Source organism: Saccopteryx leptura, chromosome 2 (assembly GCF_036850995.1).
Source record: "Saccopteryx leptura isolate mSacLep1 chromosome 2, mSacLep1_pri_phased_curated, whole genome shotgun sequence".
NCBI lineage: Eukaryota > Metazoa > Chordata > Mammalia > Chiroptera > Emballonuridae > Saccopteryx > Saccopteryx leptura.
In genome coordinates this window covers 13,067,769-13,087,028 of record NC_089504.1, presented here as the reverse complement: position 1 = coordinate 13,087,028, position 19,260 = coordinate 13,067,769, and the positions used below count along the sequence as shown (strand labels likewise).

Below are 19,260 nucleotides of genomic sequence, written 5' to 3'. Positions count from 1 at the left end.
AAATATACAGGATTCGGGTGCAAAATTCCACAACACATCATCTTTACACAGTATTGTGTGTTCACCATTCTGATTCAATCTCCTTTCTTCACCATTTATTTCCCCTGTCCCCACCTCCACATCCTCCCACCATTCCCCCCTGGTATCACTACACTGTTCTTTCTGTCTCTGAATTTTCCCTCTATTTATACTTTTTGTCATTGTTGTTGAAATAAGCCATTCAGAGAAAGACATGTACCAAAGCATTTTCATCCATTCATCTACTGTTTACCACTTGAGCTGCTGCCAAATCTTGGTTACTGTAAATAGTGCTGTAATGTACACAGGAGTGCGTTTATTCTTTCATATCAGTGTTTGGGGTTTCTTTGGATGTGTTTCCAGAAGTGAGACACAAGGGTCATAAGGCAGTTCTAGTTTTAATTTAATTTAATTTAATTTAATTTAATTTAATTTAATTTATTGTTTTCCACAGTGGCTGCACCAGCGTGCATTTCCAGCAACAGTGCATGAGGCTTCCCTTTGCCCTGCATCCTTGCAGCATTTGTTTGTTGCCTTATTGATAATAGGCATTCTGACAGGTATGAGTTGATATCTCATGGTTTTAATTGGCATGGCCCTGATGACTAGTGATGCTGAGCATCTTCTCATAATTTACTGGCAATCGTATGTTCTCTTTAGAGTAGTGTCTATTCAGATCTTTTGCCCATATTTTAATTGGATTTTTTTTGGTGTCGAGCTGTATAACCTCGTTATGAATTTTGCATATTCATCTCTTATGACATGTATTGTTGGCAAATATATTGTTGCGTTTAGTAGGTTGTCTTTTCATTTTGTTGATGATTTTCTTTGCTGTTCAAAAGCTTTTTAGTTTAATGTAGTCCCACTTGCTTATTTCTTCCTTTTCTTTTTTCTTTTTTTTTTTTTTTTGTGCCGGAGGAATTATATCAGAAAATATATTGCTATGAGATATGTGTGATATTTTACTATGGTTTCTTCTAGGGGAATTATTGTGTCAAGCAGTACATTTATGTCCTTAATCCATTTAGAGTTTATTTTTGTGTATGGTGCAATAAAGGGGTCTACTTTCATTTTTTTTTGCATGTTTCTGTTTCATTTTCTCAATAAAATTTATATGAATAGTTTATCTTTACCCCATTGTATGGTCCTGCTTCTTTTGTCAAGTATTAATTTACCATAAAGGTGTGGGTTGATATCTGGGTTCTCTATTTTGTTCCATTGATCTAGATGTCTGTTTTTATGCCTATACCATGTTGTTTTGATGACTATGCCCTTTTAGTACAGTTTGATATCAGGTAGCATTATTCTTTCACCTTTGTTTTTCTTTCTCAAGATTGCTGTTACTGTACAGGGTCTTCTGTGGTCTCAGATAAATTTTTGACATATTTGTTCTGGTTCTGTAAACTATGCCATTGGTATCTTGATTAGAATTGCATGAATGTATAGATTGCTTTAGGTTATATGGGTATTTGAATAATGTTAATTGTTTCTATCCATGAACACAGTATATGCTTCCACTTATTTGTAGCTTCTTCAATTTTTTTCTTCAGTGTCTTATAATTTTCCATGTGCAGTTCTTTTACATCTTTGATTACATTTATTCCAAGCTCCTATTTTTGATGCTTTGTAAATGGAGTCATTTTATTAGTTTCCATTTCTGATATTTCATTTTTAAGGTATAAATATGCAACTGATTTTTGTATATTTATTTTGTATCCTGTTACTTACTGAATCCATTGATCAGTTTCAGTATTATTTTGGTGGACTTTTTAGGGTCATCTGCAAATATGACAGCTTTACTTCTTCCTCTCCAATTTGGACCTTGGGCTGGGCCACCAGGAGTCAAGAGGGTAAGGCCACTGCAACTCAGACAGTGGGGTTAGAGTATCTGCTATGAGGTGCCAGTCAGGTTCACGGGAATGTGGGAGAAATGTCACCTGACCTAAAGCTACACTACTCAGTCACTGACACACCCAGGTCTACCCAGAACTCTACACCCCGGCCCAGGCAGCTGACTCCTCAGCCAGAGGTGAGCTTGAAGGGTGGGGTGACAGTGGGTCCAGAGGGTGGGACAATTGCCTTTCTCCAAGGCTGCTGCTATATAAAGGGATTTTCTTAATCCAAGGATGATGTCATCTACAGTTTGGGTGAGTGACTCAGCACAGGGTCCCAGCAGCTACCTTCTCAGCTCTCTCTGAAAAACCACACTGTCCAGTCTTTCCTCACATGACTCTAGTCCAGTCCTACCTTCCTCTACCAGGGAGAGTGGCTGGGAACAAGATTTTGTTCATTGGCACTTTAGGAGGACATGTGTCTCACTCAAGCAGATTCCTGCCTCTCCCTGGAAGACTGAATTCCCATTGACCTTCACAGCCAGATTTTATATGGGCCCCTCTTTGTGACTCTGGTGCTTTGGGACTGAAAGCCCAGCATGGGGTTGAGACCCCACACTCCTCAAGGGGAAGCTTTGCAGCTGAGATATGGCTCTGGAATCTCAACCACGGTCTGTAGGAATAGGATCAGCACTTTCCACTTCTGTGAACTTCATAGAGGTTTCAATGCAGCTTCTTCTGAGTATAAGACTTTTGTTCAGCTAGTCTTCAGGTGGCTATCCAGGTTGATTATTTTATATTTCAGCTGAAATTCCCGTTTGGTCCTAAGAGGAGGTGAGTGTAACACCCACCTAGTCTGCTGCCGTTTTAGATCAACCCTGGTAAGGTTCCTCCTCCTCATCATCACCCTCCTCCTCCTCCTCCTCCTCCTCTTCTTCCTCCCCTCCTCCTCTTCCTCCTTCCCTCCTTCTCCTTCTCCTCCTCCTCCTCCTAATTCTTCTCCTTCTCCTTCTCCTTCTCCTTCTCCTTCTTCTTCTTCTTCTTCCTTTTTCTTCTTCTCCTTCTCCTTTTCCTTCTCCTTCCTCTTTTCTTCTTGTTCTTGTTCTTCTTGTTTTTGTTCTTTTTCTTCTTCTTCTTTTTTTCTTTTTTTCCCGCTTCCTCTTCTTTCTACACCTCCTCTTCCTCTTTCTTTCTTTTGAACTAATTCTTTTATACTGGTTTTTGTTGCCAGCCAACTGATTATGCACATCATATCACAACTTACACTCAATGACATCAGTAGACCGCAATCAGCCATAAGAAGAAGGATTACACTATGAAAATTGGCATGTGCTGCAAAGCAACACTGTTATTTTTTTTAAACAGAAAGACTTATTAAGATGCATTTAACAGCACAGCCCTGCATTTATAATGAACAGATATTTTTAGCAATATATATATCTTACCTTAAGACCTCATCTACTTCTGATATTAGTATAGATACTGTATAGCTATATTAATAGCTATACATACACATACAGAAAGATATAGATATAAAGATTGTATAAGTATTGTATAACTACTACAGATGCAGATTTCTTATGGTTAGCATATACATGTTGTTTCTTTTCCATTACTTTAAACTTTTATATGTTCTTATATCTTTGAAGTGTCCATTGTTAACAGTGTAAAGTTGGATACTTTTTATGTAAACCAACTCTTATTACCATATTTCCTCATATATAAGACACAACTTTTTTGGAAAAATTTGGTATCTATAAACTGAGTGCGTCTTATACAGTGGTTGTAGAATTTTTTACTCGCATTTCCTATTTTTCACACTTGTTTTTATGCTCATTGTTGAAGATAGTGATTCTTCATCAGACACAGATGAGGACAAGCTAATGGATGGGAGTTTTGACAGTGATGAGGAGTTGTATGAATATTATGATGAATAAAACTTAGTTCAATCACTTTATGTAATACATTTTTTTTCAGATATTGGGCTCCAAAATTAAGGTGAATCTTTTATATGGAAAGATATGGTATATTTCTGGAGTATTTTATCTATTAACATCTAATGTAATCATAATATATTTGAATTTATATTTTTCCTATTACTATGCTTTTTATTTGATACATCGGTTTAACATTTATTGTCTTGTTTTCCTCCTCTTTGAATAATTAAATATATATATTGTTATTTCATTCCCCTCTATAAACTTATTAATCACACACTACTATTATTATCCATGTGTTAGGCAGAGATTACTTCTTACATTCTCTATAATTTAAAATTATAGTTTAATGTACAAAACATAAAATTAGCCATTTTAGCCATTTGATGTACACAGTTAAGTATCATTAAGACACTCATCCTCAATATCTCATTCTAGGACCTGTAAAGAAAACTCTATAGAATGCGACTGAGTATTTTTTAACTGTGAAAAAAAAGATATATATTAAATATCTGTGAATCAATATGGGTAAATATAAAAAAAATAAGCAGTGAGTAAAACAGCATTTATAATATGCTACTTTTTTATGTAAAATGAAATATACATAGGTCTGCTCATATGAACAAACACAAACACAGGAAGGAAAACCGAAGATCCAGTGAATTTTTTACCTACAGGAGCTGAGGCAGAGCATTGGGGAGCTGGGTGTAATACTTTGTATTGTTTTGAATAGGTTGTCTTTTGCCACTAAAAATAAATAGAAAATGTGGTGAATGAAGCAAAATAGAAAACAAAACAAATGAACCTAACTGTATTTTGAATTAATACCATAATTAGAATAAGGATAAAATAAAATAAGTAACCTAAGTAATTATTGAACCCAGAATTATATTTGTATACTTTCAGACACACACAGAGAACTGGAATGAAAAATTTAAGATGAGTTAATGTGTCATTACAGTGGTATGAGTCCTCACTCCCAGGGAAGGTGCTGTGCACACGGAGAAGGAGGGGCTGCAAAGATCCTTCTGTTGTCAAACTAGAATAAGAGATATCAGTTCAAATTCATAGGGTTTAAAATGCATACATAGATAAAAATGTATACGTCAACATCTACACTGTTCCCACCCCGCATTCTTTCTGTCTCATTATTGACCGAACTCTTAGAAGTAAACATTCCTTTAGTTTTTAGTTCCTAGTTTTTAGAGCTTGTGTTTATATCTATATATGTATATTTCCTGGGAGGCTTCTCTGAGATCATTTAGAATCCTTGTAAACAATGAACACACCTAACGCTCCAGAATGAGTAACAACGGTGATGGATTATAGCTCAGAGAGTGAGAATCCATGAATCTGCAATGATCCACACAAATGAAAGCAGAGGGGTGGGGAATAAGGGGAAGTTCCTTCCTGTAGGAGAATACAAGTAATTCACATGGGAGAAATGACAGGATTAGAGAAACACCATTTGACCACCACATTTGCAATAATTTTGTCATATATGAATCACCAATGGATTTTAAAAGCAGATGGTAAAATTTTAACAAGGAAAACGTTATGTTTATATGGTATCAAAATATCTGCCAAAGTAATTCTTATTAATTACAAGGTTAAATTAATATTTTTTAAAAAAATGGTAACTGGACAGCAGAGAACCAGGCAGATACCACCTTAGTGAATAGGTCAAGGATTAAAACACTAGTAGTTGGGGAAATTAATATCATATCCTTTTCTATAATATGCAGTGTTGTGTAACTAGTGAAAATATATGATTTTACTATATATACATATATACAGACAGACAGAAGAGAAACCAAATAAAAAGTTAATTCAACCAATGGGGAATCAGAGTGAAGCTTGTCCAGGAATTGTCCATATAATTTTTACAGCTTTTCTAATACCTCTAAAATCAATAGAAATTAGAAATAAATAAATCCTTAGTCTGTGTCCCAGCTGGAACAATGCCCAAGAAGAAAAGAGCCCAGGACATCACTGGAATCAGGGACACTGTCCCCCAGGACTCCAGTCCCTCTGGCTCTGGGACACACAGCTCCCCAAAGGGCAGTCAGAAAGTAGCCCAAAGCTTGGGGACTGGGTTTCAGTCTCTCATTAGTAATAAGTCTTGTCTTGGACTCATCTCCCTGGAGCTGGCTGAGGAGAAGGAAGGTCTCTAGAAGGGCCAGGGCCACAGATGTTTCTTCTCTGTGTCTGGACCTAAGGCCTCCTGAAGAAACCTGAGGAGTCGGGCAGCAGTCTGGAGCAGAAGGGTCTGACTCAGCAGTGACGGGCACAGGTCAGAGGGGCTGGGACTCTGCCCTTGGCGATGGGTCTGCCTGTGTGCTACGGGTCATGTGGGACTCTGTGTCCATGACTGTGTGTATTTCTGCATGTATTTTATATGCTTGTGTACAAGCTGACAGTTTTCCTGAATTAGACCTCATCTGCACTTTGTTTTGAGGGTTTTGACCATGTGATCAAAGTCCTGGAGTGTGACTAGGGACTTCTAGTTCATGCCTGTGACCATAAACACTTGTAGCACACCTGGACATTGGGAGTTAAATTGTGGTCTTGGCTGCTGGACAAGAAGATGCCGACCTCATAGGAAACAAAAATTTGACAGGTTTCACACCTCCCTCTGCAGCCTGTGCTGCATGCTGCACATGAGAGCTGTTTGTGGGTGGCACACTCGTGTGTGACAGCAGGAAGGTGTATTGTTTGGTTTTCTGTGTGTGTGTGTTACCATCTGTATGTGATACGTGCATGGGGTAGGTGGGGGTGTAATGACCGCACCTGTGACCAAATAGGCAGAACTGCCCCATACTGACCGCCCTTCCCCAGCAGGGAGTGGGTCAGTGGGGGCGGGAACATGCCTCTCAGTAACAGGAGCGGGTGTGCTGCTTGTTATAGTTGGTGTGGCTGGGTGTGTATGTGTGCTGTTGGTGTGTGTTTCTGGTGAGATTTTCTAATTTTGTGTGGTCCTTTGGTTTTTGGTGTTCGTGTGTATACAGTGCCAGAATTATGTATATGTGGAGATTTGAGTGTTTACCAGATGTATCAAAAATCAGGTGTGTTGATGTGCATTTGGAGTGTGTTTGTGGGTTGGTGGTACATCATTGTGTATTGTTCATGTTTCACTTTTTGTATTATGACGTATATGTATGTATATGAATGTTTATGTATGGAACCATGTATTGGCGATCCTTACATTAGGGTGGAAACTTGGGCACAGGCGACATAAATTCTCAAATTAGCAGTGAGTGTGTGTGTGTGTGTTTGGTGCTTCAATTTGTCTCTATGACCCAGATATTTCCTTCAGCGCCCTCTCCTGGGGCACTATTGGCTGAGATAACCTACACTCAAAATTCTCTCTGTGTCGGCAATGGACCTGCTATGATTTTCACGTACCTGAGTCTGACAGAATCACTCAGAGATTTTCAACCTTTTCACTTAAGGTCCCAGGCACAGAAACATTAGGTGTCCTAGTGTGTGAAGTCAGAGTGCAGAACTGCCACCAAATGGTAGCGAACCTGAGAGGGTCACTTAACTCACTGGCCTCCGTTTTCAGTCTATAAAATATGTATTTTTTGAGTAAGTGATAATGAATGTAAGGGTCTTTTGTCAGCTGGAATACAGATTAATATAGATGAAGGCAACTATCGAGGTTGGCGTGTAAGAGGACTCTAACGCACTGGCAGCCCTCACATAGCACAGGGAGTCCCAGGGATGGGAGTCCCGGGGGTGGCGGTGGGAGCACAGACTGACCATGAGGGCACATCAGACTGCACTGCGGAAGTAGTCCAGGACTTTGATAACTTCTCTCCTTTCAATTATTCCTAATTATAGTTGACAAACAATATTATATTAGTTTCAATGTACACAACGTGGTGGTTCAACATTTATATATCTATTACTAGAGTAAGTCTGTAACCAGACATAGTTACTACTATATTACTGAATCTATTAAAGGGTATTTGACACTTTTTACCTAAAGAAAATGGCAATACATATACTTTATACATGCATTAGGAATTCTGTCACTTAGGTTTCTATTTCCTAACTGCCAATATGAGGGAAAGAACATTAATTCTGAGTCCAGCAGTGAAGACTTTTTAGTCTGGGAAAGTATGACTGATGTTGGATTTAATTAGCAAAGGCAGATAAAGCCCCTAACATAGTGTTCAGGCCCCCAAGATGGTCAGCATTATTATGAAACTTAGTTTGTGGACTACTCTAGTCTCAGAGCTCTTCTGGCCTTGAGTGGCTTTAAATAGCACCCATCTCTAGAGTGTCCATGAGTTTACAGCTGGAGGTCAATGGGACCCAGAAGGATCATAGGAGGAGTGTGACAATGCTCCAACAACGCCAATCAACACTGGAGTCTCACGTTACTTTAAGGCACAACTGAAAGCAGTTTTCTGGGCTCATCCTCTATTTCTGTGACAGTGAGTTAGTGTGGTGTGGCTCTGTCCTGGGGTGGAAATTGGCCCTCCATGCCCATCATGATCTGAACTCACAGAAGAGAGACCTTGCTTTCCTTGTTCACTGCTGCATCTCAGTCCTTAGTGGGGGCCAGACACAAACTCATGTTCAATAAATAACAGTGACTAAAACGCTGAACGCATCTTTGTCTGTCTAATAAAGTTTTGTTGGCTGCTTCAGGGCATGATGTTTCCTATAACCAAACCAAAATAGAGTGAAGATGTATATATTCACAGGTGTGAGAGATTGATAAGAGTGGTGTTAAAAATTCATGGTTTTGCCGGAGAATATGAGTCTGAGACATGATGGCCCTCAACGTCCTTCCAGGTTGCTGAGAGTCCCAAACTTTCTTCCTCCCCAGCAGATGGGGAGCAGCATGGGGCCCGAGAACCAGAGCAGCGTGTCCGAGTTCCTCCTCCTGGGGCTCCCCATGCGGCCAGGGCAGCAGCGCGGGTTCTTCACCCTGTTCCTGGGCATGTACCTGACCACGGTGCTGGGCAACCTGCTCATCATCCTGCTCATCAGGCTGGACTCCCGCCTGCACACGCCCATGTACTTCTTCCTCAGCCACTTGGCTCTCACTGACGTCTCCTTTTCATCCGTCACTGTCCCGAAGATGCTCACGAACATGCTTACTCAGCAACAATCCATTTCCTATGTGGGATGCATTGCTCAGTTGTATTTTTTCATAATTTTTGGCTGTTTTGATAATTTCCTTCTGGCAGTGATGGCATATGACAGGTACGTGGCCATCTGTTACCCTCTTCACTACACCACCATCATGAGGGAGGGGCTGTGTGTGCTGCTGGTCACTGGGTCCTGGATTGTCAACTGTGCTCATGCCTTGTTGCACACCATCCTCTTGGTCCGACTGTCCTTCTGTGCTGACAACACCATCACCCATTTCTTCTGTGAACTCACTGCGCTCCTGAAGCTGAGCTGCTCTGATATCTCCCTCAATGAGCTGGTCATCTTCACCGAGGGAGCAATGCTTTACTTTTTACCTTTGTGTATTGTTTTGGGCTCATATGTTCAAATAGGGACCATTATCCTGAGGGTCCCCTCCACTGAGAGACTTTTAAAAGCCTTTTCCACCTGTGGCTCCCATCTCTTTGTGGTGTCCTTATACTACGGGACACTTGCAGGTGTTTACTTTTTTCCCTCTTCATGGGATTCCAAACACATCATTGCTTCGGTCATGTACACGGTAGTTACCCCCATGCTGAACCCCTTCATCTACAGCCTGAGGAACAGAGACATCAAACAGGCTTTGGAAATGTGTGTCAACAGGATTAATGTCTTTAAGTGGCAATCACTACATCCTCTTACTGCAGTCAGGAGCAAGTGAGATGTATCTCCTAAAATAATGTATGGTTGACATCTCCATATAATGTTAACAGAATATGCATTCTTTGTTATATATAAACCGTTGTTAATATGTCAACAAGATCATGTGTCTTACTTGGGTTGTTTATGTTCTTTATTCTTAGTTAATATGTTTTGCTTGTTCATGATTTCTTATAGATATATACGGAAAACCTTACAGAAAACATGTTGCACAATTATAATTCTGACTTTGTCTTTTCATACTTTGAGATGTGTCAGTTTTTGCTAATATATTTTATATGCTATACTATTGAGGAAACACTGATTTATCAGTGTGATCTGGTCATGCTCCTGTGAACTATTTTAATTTTTTACCTGATTCTTTCACACTGGCTTTCATTGTCTTCAAGCTGCTTGTGTGCATGTCTTCACATCACACAAGGACATCATGTTGGTCAACTGCAATCAGCCATGATGAGAATAATTACACTATGCAAATTAGCAGGTACTAAAAGCAAGACTTTTTAAAATATGAAAGACTTTATAAAAATGCAGTTAACAGCACACTACAAAGTTTATTTATTTATTTTTTCTTATTATTTTTTAATTTATTGTGTTTAAATAGATTCTAGTGTCGCCCCGAATGCATCCCCCCCTCCCCTATATTCCCCTCAGCATCTTCTTTACCCCCTTCCCAACATCTCCCTCCCACCTTCCCTTCAGCTTTATCCCATCCTATCATCCCCTTTCCCTCTGTCCTCTTTTCCTCTGGTCCCTTTGATCCCTCATCTGTCTCAATTCCATTCCTCAGCTTACATTGTTTCTTGGATTCCTCAAATGAGTGAGGGCATATGATATTTTTCTTTCACTGCCTGGTTTATTTCACTCAACATAATAGTTTCCAGGTCCATCCACGTTGTTGCAAACACTATTGAGTTTATAATTGGGAAATATTTCTAGCAATGGGTCCTACCTCAGCACCTCATCTAATTCTGATATTGGTGTCGACACATTATAGATAAATCTTTAGATTGGATACACATACAGGTTGAGATAGAGGCAGAGTATAGCAGTAAAGATGCAGCTTTCTTATGGTTAGTGTTTATATGGTATTTCTTTTCCATCACTTTATACTTTTTTATGTTCTTTAACTTGTGAGGTGTTAGTTGTTAACAGTGTAACATTGGGTTTTACTTTATTTATGTACAGCAATAATAATTGTACTTCAGGAGAATTTTATCTATTGACTTCTGAAGTAATCTTTATATATATGAATTTATATTTTTCATATTATTATGTTTATTATTTGATACTTCTATTTCACATTTATTTCCTCTATTCTTTCTTTCTAAAAAATTTAAAAATATTTTTATTTTGAAAAATTTTTCCATTGATTTGAGAGAGAGAGAGAGAGAGAAGCACCAGCTCGCTGCTCCACTTCACTGTTGCATTATGTTAGTTGTGTACTCCTGGACTGCTTCTCCCATGTGCCCTGACCCGGGATCAAATCCATGACCTTAACATGACTGGATGAGGTTTATTCACTGAACTATCTAGCCAGGCCCTTTCCTCCCTTTTAATTTATTAAATATATATTTCGTTATTTCATTTCTTCTCTATTATAAATCATACATTATTATAATTTTAGAATTCTTTTCAGTGCTGTGTGCAGTGATTACTTCTTATTGTCTCCTTATTTTTTAAATTGTAGTTTAATATACAAAACATAAAATTTACCATTTTAGTCATCAGAGGTACACAATTTTGTGGCATTTAGGACACTGATTACCAATATCTCATCCTAGGACATATAAAGAAAACTCTACAGAACATCAATGGAATCGAGTATTTTGAAACTGTGAAATAAATAAGGACAAAGATATCTATAGATCCATTTGGAGAAATATCAGGATATATTGCTAAATGAGAAACAAAGCAATGTGTAAAAGTGCATTTATAGCATGTTACTTTCTAAGTAAAAATGAAGGGGGAATAAAATAAACATGTGTCAGCCCATTTGAGCAAACAGAGGTTCAGGAAAATTAATCAGAAACTGAAGAAATTGCTTAGCTATAGCAGGTAAGGCAGAGAAATGTGGGGATGAGCATAATTATCTGTATAGTGTTTTACTATGTTGTTTTTGTTACTAAAAATAAAGAGAAAAGGTAGCGAAAAAAGTAGAATAGAATAAAACAACACAAATAAACCTAAATATATTTCAACTCAATACTATAATTAGTGTAACAGGGAAAATAAAATGAGTAGGCTAAGTTATTTTTGAACACAGAATTTTGTCTATACCTGTATATTCTCACAATAAAAAATAAATAAAACTTACAACAAAGTTTTAACTGAGTTAGTGTGTCATTACAGTGGTATGAATTCAAGATTCTGAAACAACTCAGCATGTGTGCAAAGATTCAGCAAGTAGGCCCTGGCCAGTTGGCTCAGCGGTAGAGCGTCGGCCTGGCGTGCAGGGGACCCGGATTCGATTCCCGGCCAGGGCACACAGGAGAGACACCCATTTGCTTCTCCACCCCGCCCCCCTCCTTCCTCTCTGTCTCTCTCTTCCCCTCCCGCAGCCAAGGCTCCATTGGAGCAAAGATGGCCCGGGCGCTGGGGATGGCTCCTTGGCCTCTGCCCCAGGCGCTAGAGTGGCTCTGGTCGCGGCAGAGCGATGCCCCGGAGGGGCAAAGCATCGCCCCCTGGTGGGCAGAGCGTCGCCCCTGGTGGGCGTGCCGGGTGGATCCTGGTCGGGCGCATGCGGGAGTCTGTCTGACTGTCTCTCCCCGTTTCCAGCTTCAGAAAAATACAAAAAAAAAAAAAAAAAAAAAAAGATTCAGCAAGTAAGTAACCTTGAGGGAGAGGGAGGGAGTCCCCACTCCCAGGGAAGGTGCTGTGCACATGGAGAAAGAGGGGCTGGAAAGAACCCTGTGGTGTCCAACGAGAACAGGTGTCAATTCAAACTCATGGGTTTTTAAATGTATGAATACATGGAAATGTATATGTTCTATGTCAACATCTACACTGTGCCCACACCCCATTCTTTCTGTTCCACTCCTGACCCACCTCCTGTGGGTAAACATTCCTTTAGTTTCTTATTTTGTAGCTTTCACTTCTTGTGTTTCTTTTATAAATATTTCCCAGACATATAAATATGTCTTCTTTGAGATCATTTAATATCCTAGTAAGGAATGAACACACCTAAAGCTCCCAAATCAGTAACAATGGTGATGGTTTATAACTCAGAGAGTGAGAATTTATGAGTCCATAATGATCTACATAAATAAACAATAAGTAAATGAGTCAAAAATAGAGCTAAATTCCTTCTTACAGGAGATTACAACTAATATACATAGAAGAAATGGTAGAAAAAAAATCACTATTTTGCCACCACATTTGCAAAATATGTTGTCATAAAAATCATGAAAGAACATTAAATAAATGGGTAAGATTTTAATAAGGAAAAGTCATATTTATATAGCACCAATATATCTATCCAAATAATCCATATTAATTACAAGCTTAAAATAGTAACTTTAAAAAATGGTAACTTAACAACAACAGAGAACCAGGCAGATGCCACCTTAGCCAACAGGTCAAGAATAATAACAATAGTAATTGAAAAAATTAATTCCATATCTAATAATAGGCACTGTCTGGGAATATTTTATATAATTTTCACAACTTTTCTATATTTTTAAAATCCCTACCAAATAAAAAGTTGAAAAAATCTTTTGTCCCTGCTGGAACAATGCCCAAGAAGAAAGGAGCCAAGGACATCACTGGAATCAGGGACACTGTCCCCCAGGACTTCAGTCCCTCTGGCTCTGGGACACACAGCCCCCCAAAGGGCAGTCAGAAAGTAGCCTGAAGCCTGGGGACTGGGTTTCAGTCTCTCATTAGTAATTGCTGTCTTGGACTCATTTTCCTGGAGCTGGCTGAGGAGAATGAAGGTCTCTAGAAGGGCCAGGGCCACAGATGTTTCTTCTCTGTGTCTGGACCTAAGGCCTCCTGAAGAAACCTGAGGAGTCGGGCAGCAGTCTGGAGCAGAAGGGTCTGACTCAGCAGTGACGGGCACAGGTCAGAGGGGCTGGGACTCTGCCCTTGGCGATGGGTCTGCCTGAGTGCTACAGGTCATGTGGACTCTGTATCCATGACTGTGTGTGTGTCTGCATGTATTGTGTCTGTTTGAGTATGTGCTTGTCTGATAGTGTGTGTGTACATATGTGTGTGTGCATGTACTATGTATCCAACTCATAGCCTGACCCTCATCCTTATTTAGACATTATCTAGGCCCTGTTTTAGTAGGTATAGACCAAATGACCAGCCTCCTGCTGTGTGAGTAGGGACTTCTGGTTCATGCCTGTGACCATAAACACCTGCTGGGCATCAGGAGTGAGATTGTCATCTTGGCTGCTGGACAAGAAGACGCTGACCTCACAGGGGACCAAGGTCAGAGAGGGCTCATACATCTCTCTTCAGTGTGTGCTGCAGCCCATGCCAGCTGTGTTGTGTGGTGACACACTCGTGTTTGAGAGCAGGAAGGTGTATTGTTTGGTTTTCTCAGTGTGTGTGTTACCATGTGTATGTGACACGTGCATGGTGTAGATAGGGGTGTAATGACTTGTGACCTGTGACCGAATAGGTGGACCTGCCCCATTCTGACTGCCCTTCCCCAGCAGGGGGTGGATCAGAGGGGGCGGAAGCATGCCTCTCAGTAATAGGAGCGGGTGTGCTGATGTTGCAGTGAGTGTGGCTGAGTGTGCATGTGTGTTATTGGTCTGTGTTTCTTGTGATTTTTTGAATTGTGGGTGCTTTTGTGTGTTTTTGTTGACATGTGTGTATAGTTCCTGAATCATGTATATGTGGAGATTTAAGTGTATACTAGGTGTGTCCTGAATCTGGAATGTTGATGTGCATTGTGAGTGTGACTGTGGTTGAATGGTACCTCACTGTGTGTTTTGTATGTCTCACTTTGATTGTTACTTATGACTTGTATGTATGTATATGAGTGTTTATGAGCTGAACTGTATACTCGCAACCCGTCCCTTAGGATGAGATCTTAGTCACAGGTGACTGAAATCCTCAAATCAGCATTCTGTGTGCGTACATTAGTGTTTGTGTGTGTATGTGTGTGTATGTGTGTACGATCTTCACCCATGACCTCAAGTATTTCCTGAGGTGTCCTCCTGCTGGGCACCAGCAGCTGAGATAACCAGAGTCTAGTAATTCTCTATCTCTTTTTCATTTTTTTATTTTTTTCATTTTTTTTTTTTACAGAGTCAGAGAGAGTGATAGATAGGGACAGACAGGAATGGAGAGAGATGAGAAGCATCAATCATTTGTTTTTTGTTGTAGCACTTTAGTTGTTCATTGATTGCTTTCTCATATGTGCCTTGACCGTGGGGCTACAGCAGACCGAGTAACCCCTTGCTCAAGACAGTGACCTTGGGTCCAAGCTGGTGAGCTTTGCTCAAACCAGATGAGCCTGCGCTCAAGCTGGCGACCTCAGAGTCTCGAACCTGGGTCCTCCGCATCCCAGTCCGACGTTCTATCCACTGCGCTACTGCCTGGTCAGGCCATTATTAAAACTTTTTTAAAAGACTTTATTCATTTTAGAGAGGAGAGAGAGAGAAAGACGCATGGGGGGAGAAGCAGGAAGCATCAACTCCCATATGTGCCTTCAGCAGGGAAGACCGCAGTTTCGAACCGGCAACCTCAGCGTTCCAGACAGATACTTTATCTACTGTGCCACCACAGGTCAGTCAACTCCCTGTTTCTTGAAATGGCTCTCCTATCGGTTTCATATACTCGAGCATGCCTGAGTCAGTTACAATATTGCAATCCTTTCTTTACTTTTACTGAACATTCCATACAGAAAATAAAAAGGTACTCCAGGCATCAAGAAGTGTGAAGTTTTGGGCAGACTTACTATCTAGTTGCAATGAATTATGTTGCATACCCCTCGCCCATAGTCAGATTGTCCTCAGTCACCCTCTATCTAGTTCTCTGTGCCCCTCCCCCTCCCCCTAACTCTCTCCCTCCCTCCCTCCTATGTCCTCCCTCCCCCCAACCCTGGTAACCACCACACTCTTGTCCATGTCACTGTGAACAGTGCTGCAATGAACATGGGGCTACATGTGTCTTTACGTATCAATGTTTCTGAGCTTTTGGGGTATGTACCCAGGAGAGGGATTGCTGGGTCATAAGGTAGTTCTATTTGCAGTTTTTTGAGGAACCACCATACTTTCCTCCATAATGGTTGTACTACTTTACAGTCCCACCAACAGTGGATGAGAGTTCCCTTTTCTCCGCAGCCTCTCCAACATTTGCTATTACCCGTCTTGTTGATAATAGCTAATTTAACAGGGGTGAGGTGGTATCTCATTGTAGTTTTGATTTGCATTTCTCTAATAACTAATGAAGCTGAGCATCTTTTCATATATCTGTTGGCCATTTGTATTTCTTCCTGGGAGAAGTGTCTGTTCATGTCCTCTTCCCATTTTTTTATTGGATTGTTTGTTTGTTTGTTGTTGAGTTTTATGAGTTCTTTGTAAATTTTGGATATTAGGCCCTTATCTGAGCTGTTGTTTGAAAATATCATTTCCCATTTAGTTGGCTGTCTGTTTATTTTGATATCAGTTTCTCTTGCTGAGCAAAAACTTTTTAGTCTGATGTAGTCCCATTCATTTATCTTTGCCTTCACTTCTCTTGCCATTGGAGTCAAGTTCATAAAATGTTCTTTAAAACCCAGGTCCATGAGTTTAGTACCTATGTCTTCTTCTATGTACTTTATTGTTTCAGGTCTTATATTTAGGTCTTTGATCCATTTTGAATTAATTTTAGTACACGGGGACAGGCTGTAGTTGAGTTTCATTCTTTTGCATGTGGCTTTCCAGTTTTCCCAACACCATTTGTTGAAGAGGCTTTCTTTTCTCCATTGTGTGTTGTTGGCCCCTTTGTCAAAGATTATTTGACCATATATATGTGGTTTTATTTCTGGGCTTTCTATTCTGTTCCATTGGTCTGAGTGTCTATTTTTCTGCCAATACCATGCTGTTTTGATTATCGTGGCTCTATAATATAGTTTAAAGTCAGGTATTGTAATGCCCCCAGCTTCATTCTTTTTCCTTAGGATTGCTTTGGCTATTCGGGGTTTTTTATAGTTCCATATAAATCTGATGATTTTTTGTTCCATTTCTTTAAAAAATGTCATAGGAATTTTGATGGGAAGTGCATTAAATTTATATATTGCTTTGGGTAATATGGCCATTTTAATTATATTTATTCTTCCTATCCAAGAACAAGGAATATTTTTCCATCTCATTGTGTCTTTTTCTATTTCTCTTAATAATGCCTTGTAATTTTCGTTATATAGGTCCTTTACATTCTTTGTTATGTTTATTCCCAGGTATTTTATTTTTTTTGTTGCAATCATGAAGGGGATTATTTTTTTGAGTTCATTTTCTAATATTTCATTGTTGGCATATAGAAAGGCTATGGACTTTTGTATGTTAATTTTGTATCCTGCGACCTTACTGTATTGGTTTATTGTTTCTAATAATCTTTTTGTGGAGTCCTTCGGGTTTTCGATGTATAGGATCATATCATCAGCAAAAAGTAGTATCAACTCTTACTTGCTTCATTTAGTTGTGTATTGATAGCTTCTCCTAATTTGGCTTCAAACTAGGACCTTTGGCTCAAGTCAGCAACATTGGGATCATATCAATAACTTGCAGTGAAGCTGGCAATCCAGTGCTCAAGCCGAGAGGCCCGTGCTTTAGCTGTTGACCTCGGGGTTTTGTACCAAGAACCTCAGCATCCAGGGTGGATGCTGTATCCACTCCACCACTATTGATCAGGCTGGAGTCTCTCATTTTTTAAGGTAGAAGCAACTGATACAGTTTGGAGGAACAATTCTATTTCTGTCACAGTGAGTCAGTGTGGTGTGGCTCTGGCCTGGGGGAGGAATGATCCCTCCATGCCCATCACGATCTAACCTCACAGAAGAGGGGACCTTGTTCTTCGTGTTCACTGCTGCATCTCCGTCCTTAGTGCCTCAAGACGCAGACTCAGTATCAGTAAACTATGCTTCAAGGAAACCACGGACATGCTTTTGCTTCTGTGAAATGAAGTTCTGTTGGCTGATTAGGAGTGCAATGTTTTCCTGGATCCTCACTGGGATAGTGTGAGGATGCACGCACCTACAGGTGTCATAAATTATTGTTTGTAGTAAAAAATTCATGTTGTTTTTAGAAAATGACAGAGAAGACATGAAGTCACTGGTCATCGTTTCCAGGTTACTGAGAGTCCCAAACCTCCTTCCTCCCCAGCAGACGGGGAGCAGCATGGGGCCAGAGAACCAGAGCAGCGTGTCCGAGTTCCTCCTCCTGGGGCTCCCCATGCGGCCAGGGCAGCAGTGTGGGTTCTTCACCCTGTTCCTGGGCATGTACCTGACCACGGTGCTGGGCAACCTGCTCATCATCCTGCTCATCAGGCTAGACTCCCGCCTGCACACGCCCATGTACTTCTTCCTCAGCCACTTGGCCTTCTCTGACATTTCTCTGTCATCCGCCACTGTCCCGAAGATGCTCACGAACATGCTCACGAACATGCTTACTCAGCAATAATCTATCCCCTATGTGGGATGCATTGATCAGTTGTTTTTTTCTTACTTTTTAGTTGTCTAGGCAATCTCCTTCTGGCAGTGATGGCATATGACAGGTATGTGGCCATCTGTTACCCTCTACGCTACACCACCATCATGAGGGAGGGGCTGTGTGTGCTGCTGGTGGCTGGCTCCTGGATGGTCTCCTGTGCCCATGTCCTGTTGCACACCCTCCTGTTGGTCCGACTGTCCTTTTGCACTGACAACACCAGCCACTTCTTCTGTGACCTCACTGCGGTCCTGAAGCTGAGCTGCTCTGATATCTCCCTCAACGACCTGGTCATCTTCACTGAAGGCGGGTTGATTGTATTCCTGCCTTTGGGTGTTATTTTGGGCTCATATATCCATATAGGGACCATCGTCCTGAGGGTCCCCTCTACTAAAGGACTCTATAAAGCCTTTTCTACCTGTGGTTCCCATCTCTTTGTGGTGTCCTTATACTATGGGACAGTTGTAGGTGTTTACTTTTTCTCCTCCTTATGGGATTCCAAACACATCACAGCTTCAGTCATGTACACGGTAGTTACCCCCATGCTGAACCCCTTCATCTACAGCCTGAGGAACAGAGATATCAAACAGGCCTTGGAAATGTGTGTCAACTGGGTTAATGTCTTTAAGTGGCAATCACTAAATTCTCTTATTGCAATCAGGAGCAAGTGAGATATAGCTCCTAAAACTACTGAATGGTTGACATCTCCATATAACTTTATTTAATTGGCATTCTGCTATCACGTATAAGTGTTGTTAATATGCCAAGTAGGTCAAGTTTGCTGCTTGGATTGTTAAAATTCTTTATTTCTATTCCATATATTTTATCTGTACATTAACTCCTATAAGATAAATGCAAAATCTTATGCAAAATCTGTTTCATAATTATAATTGTACATTTGTCTATTTCTTTTTTGAAATATGTCAATCTTTGCCTTTTCTTTTCTTTGTTATTGTGAAGACACTGATTTAGCCTCATGACCCGCTTCTGGTGAACTCTCTCTCTAAC

The 19,260-nt window shown here is 40.3% G+C and overlaps 1 protein-coding gene across 1 annotated transcript; it reads left to right on the top strand.

Moving 5' to 3' along the window:
* Positions 1–8,642: 8,642 nt before the first annotated feature.
* On the top strand, positions 8,643–18,923 carry LOC136391206 (olfactory receptor 1J4-like). Its single transcript, XM_066362732.1, is given in 3 exon segments — positions 8,643–9,139; positions 17,943–18,256; positions 18,259–18,923. Coding segments are annotated over 3 exon segments (1,476 nt in total).
* Positions 18,924–19,260: the final 337 nt, after the last annotated feature.